Genomic DNA, 3290 nt, shown 5'->3' on the forward strand with positions numbered 1-3290 from the left:
GCTGTCTGCCCCCCTCTGTATCCCGGCGCAGGTGAGTCCCTGCATCCCTCCGGGATGAAGCTGAAGAAGCAGGTGACAGTGTGTGGAGCTGCCATCTTCTGCGTGGCTGTCTTCTCCCTCTACTTGATGCTGGACCGGGTACAGCATGATCCTGCGCGACACCAGAGTGGGGGCAACTTCCCCAGAGTGAGTCTGGGGTGGGTAAATGGGATCTGGGGATGGCAAACAGGGACATTCGGCTAGGGAAATTCATGGACTCAAAGCTGTGGGTCCCCTCCTGCTCCTCACCGTGGCCTCTGTCCCCCCCAGAGCCAGATCTCGGTGCTGCAGAACCGCATCGAGCAGCTGGAGCAGCTGTTGGAGGAGAACCATGAGATCATCAGCCACATCAAGGACTCAGTGCTGGAGCTAACAGCGCACGCGGAGGGGCAGCCAGCATTGCCCCATCACCCCCCGAACGGCTCCTGGGTGCTGCCCCCTGAGAGTCTCCCAAGTTTCCTCTCCGTGTCCCCACAGGACTGCCACTTTGCCCTGGGGGACAAGAGACACAGCCCAGACCTGCAGGTGGGGGGCTGGTGGCTCTGCCAGCATAAGGGCACCATACCTGGGCATCTGTGGGGTCCTGGCTCAATGCTTTTGGGGGTCTCTCAGCCCTGTCTCCCACCCACAGATGCTGGCTGTGTACTCCCTGCTGCCCTTTGACAACCAGGATGGTGGTGTCTGGAAACAGGGCTTTGACATCACCTATGAGCCCAATGAGTGGGACACGGAGCCTCTGCAGGTGTTTGTGGTGCCCCATTCCCACAATGACCCAGGTGAGCAGCAGGGGAGTGGAAGGGCTGGCTCAGCCCCATGGAAGGGCTGGGCTCCCTGCAGTGACCCCCACCTGTGCTGCCAGGCTGGATCAAGACCTTTGACAAGTACTACTACGACCAGACACAGCACATCCTCAACAGCATGGTGCTGAAGATGCAGGAGGACCCGCGCCGGCGTTTCATCTGGTCCGAGATCTCCTTCTTTTCCAAGTGGTGGGACAACATCAGTGCCCAGAAGCGGGCTACAGTGCGCAGGTAGGGCTGCCCACCTGGCCCCGCTGCCCACCTGGCCCACAGGCAGGCTGGAAGCACAGAGGGTGTGAGGGAAGGACCATGGGGGCAGGAAGGCTCCTGTAGCTGCAGCGCAGTGGCCATGGGCCTCTCACTGTGGAGTGCCCTGGCACTGCCAGCAATCTCCCAGTGCCACTGAACATCAGAGCTACTGCAGTGTGGGGTGAGAGCTGTATGCTGCCAGCACTGGGGTCTCTGCAGTGGGGGCTGAGGGGCTGGGGGAGGCAGGTCTTGCCCTGCACTGCTCCCTGTGTTCATGGGACTGGAAAATGTGTGCAAGGCCCAGAGCACTCAGTGGGGTGGGAGACCTGGAGAGCAGGATTGTGTGGTGGGACAGGGTCCCCTTGTCCTCCCACCACCCTGGGAGGGCTGGGAATGGAGAACACAGCAGAGGGTGTTGTCCTTTATGGGAAATGGGCTCTGGCAGGAGCCTTGGATGGTGTTGGGCTGTGGAGGGAAGTCTGTCTCTGAGGGGACAGCATGGGCAGTGGGGAATGGCAGTGGTGGCTGCAGGGCCTGCAGGTGGTACCCAGGGGGCTCAAGGCAGGGACACTCTGCCGTGGACACGTGGCTCATGCAGGGCTCTGGTCACATCTTGGGTGTCCCCCTCGCAGGCTGGTGGGCAATGGGCAGCTGGAGATGGTGACGGGTGGCTGGGTGATGCCTGACGAGGCTAATTCCCACTACTTTGCCATGATTGACCAGCTGATCGAGGGGCACCAGTGGCTGGAGAAGAACATCGGTGAGAGTGGGGCAGGTGCTGGGCAGAAGGGGCACAGTGCCGGCTGGGAGCCTTCCTAATGTGCTGTGGGCACCCTGGGCCTGGCAAGATCCTCTTGACAGGAGGTGTTGCCAGCCTGGTGCAGGGCTGATGGGTCTCTGTGCCCCCAGGTGTGACGCCACGGTCAGGCTGGGCGGTGGACCCCTTTGGATACAGCTCCACCATGGCCTACTTGCTGAAGCGCTCCAACCTGACAGCCATGCTCATCCAGCGTGTGCACTATGCCATCAAGAAGCACTTTGCTGCCACTCAGAACCTGGAGTTCATGTGGAGACAGACATGGGGTGAGGGGCTGCAGGGAGTGGACCAGAGAGGGGACCTGTGGGGTGGGTGGCAGCAGGGAATGGATACCAACCACTTCCCTAAACGCTGGAAGGGGATAGCTCCGCCTCCTGGAACAGCCCCAGGGTGACTCCCCATCTAGTCCTCATGCCCAGCATGCCAGGGGAGGCTGTTGTGCACTCTGGGCTCCTGGCTCTGCTCTGATCTGTCAGCCATCCTCGGGTCCTCCTGCTTGGGAAGAGGCAAGGGAGAGTCATTGTTGGTGCTCACCTGTCCTTGGTCCTGTAGATCCAGACAGCAGCACCGACATCTTCTGCCACATGATGCCCTTCTACAGCTATGACGTGCCACACACCTGTGGGCCAGACCCCAAGATCTGCTGCCAGTTTGACTTCAAGCGCCTGCCTGGGGGCCGGATCAACTGTCCCTGGAAGGTGCCTCCCCGCGCCATCACTGATGCCAACGTGGCTGAGAGGTGAGTGCGGCAGGGCAGGGCCATGCGACTCCCAGCCCTACGGCCTGCCTGGGACCAACCTCACGCCCTGACCCTTGCAGAGCACAGCTGCTGCTGGACCAGTACCGCAAGAAGTCCAAGCTGTACCGCAGCAAGGTGCTGCTGGTGCCCCTGGGAGACGACTTCCGCTATGACAAGCCACAGGAGTGGGATGCTCAGTTCCTCAACTACCAGCGCATCTTCGACTTCCTCAACTCCCGGCCTGACCTCCATGTCCAGGTGTGTGTGGGGAACTCCAGGGGACTGGGAGGAGCAGGAGGCCACCGCGGAGTGCAGATGGAGGGTGGGCAGTGCTGGGAGGGGTGCTGAGAGCCCCCACTGCCTGAGCCCCAGCTCAGGGCTGTGTGTGCTGTCCTGCAGGCACAGTTTGGGACACTCTCTGACTACTTTGATGCCCTGTACAAGAAGGTGGGCATTGTGCCAGGGATGAGGCCACCGGGGTTCCCAGTGCTGACAGGGGATTTCTTCTCCTACGCGGACCGGGAGGATCACTACTGGACAGGATACTTCACCTCTCGGCCGTTCTACAAGAGCCTGGACCGAGTGCTGGAGGCCCATCTCCGGTGAGGGGCAGTGTGCTGGGCCTGCAGGGCAGGGTGGGTGTGTG

The 3290-nt window shown here is 61.4% G+C and overlaps 1 protein-coding gene across 1 annotated transcript in view; it reads left to right on the plus strand.

The window, feature by feature from the left end:
• Positions 1 to 54: 54 nt before the first annotated feature.
• LOC103812036 (alpha-mannosidase 2x-like) overlaps positions 55 to 3290 on the plus strand; it is a 7464-nt gene continuing 4228 nt past the window's right edge. The window contains 9 exon segments of the mRNA XM_009085041.1: positions 55 to 186; positions 310 to 564; positions 671 to 815; positions 899 to 1070; positions 1721 to 1848; positions 1998 to 2171; positions 2458 to 2644; positions 2725 to 2902; positions 3044 to 3246. Coding sequence (XP_009083289.1) covers positions 55 to 186; positions 310 to 564; positions 671 to 815; positions 899 to 1070; positions 1721 to 1848; positions 1998 to 2171; positions 2458 to 2644; positions 2725 to 2902; positions 3044 to 3246 — 1574 coding nt within the window.

Source organism: Acanthisitta chloris, unplaced genomic scaffold, assembly GCF_000695815.1.
Source record: "Acanthisitta chloris isolate BGI_N310 unplaced genomic scaffold, ASM69581v1 scaffold34471, whole genome shotgun sequence".
Taxonomy (NCBI): Eukaryota; Metazoa; Chordata; class Aves; order Passeriformes; family Acanthisittidae; genus Acanthisitta; species Acanthisitta chloris.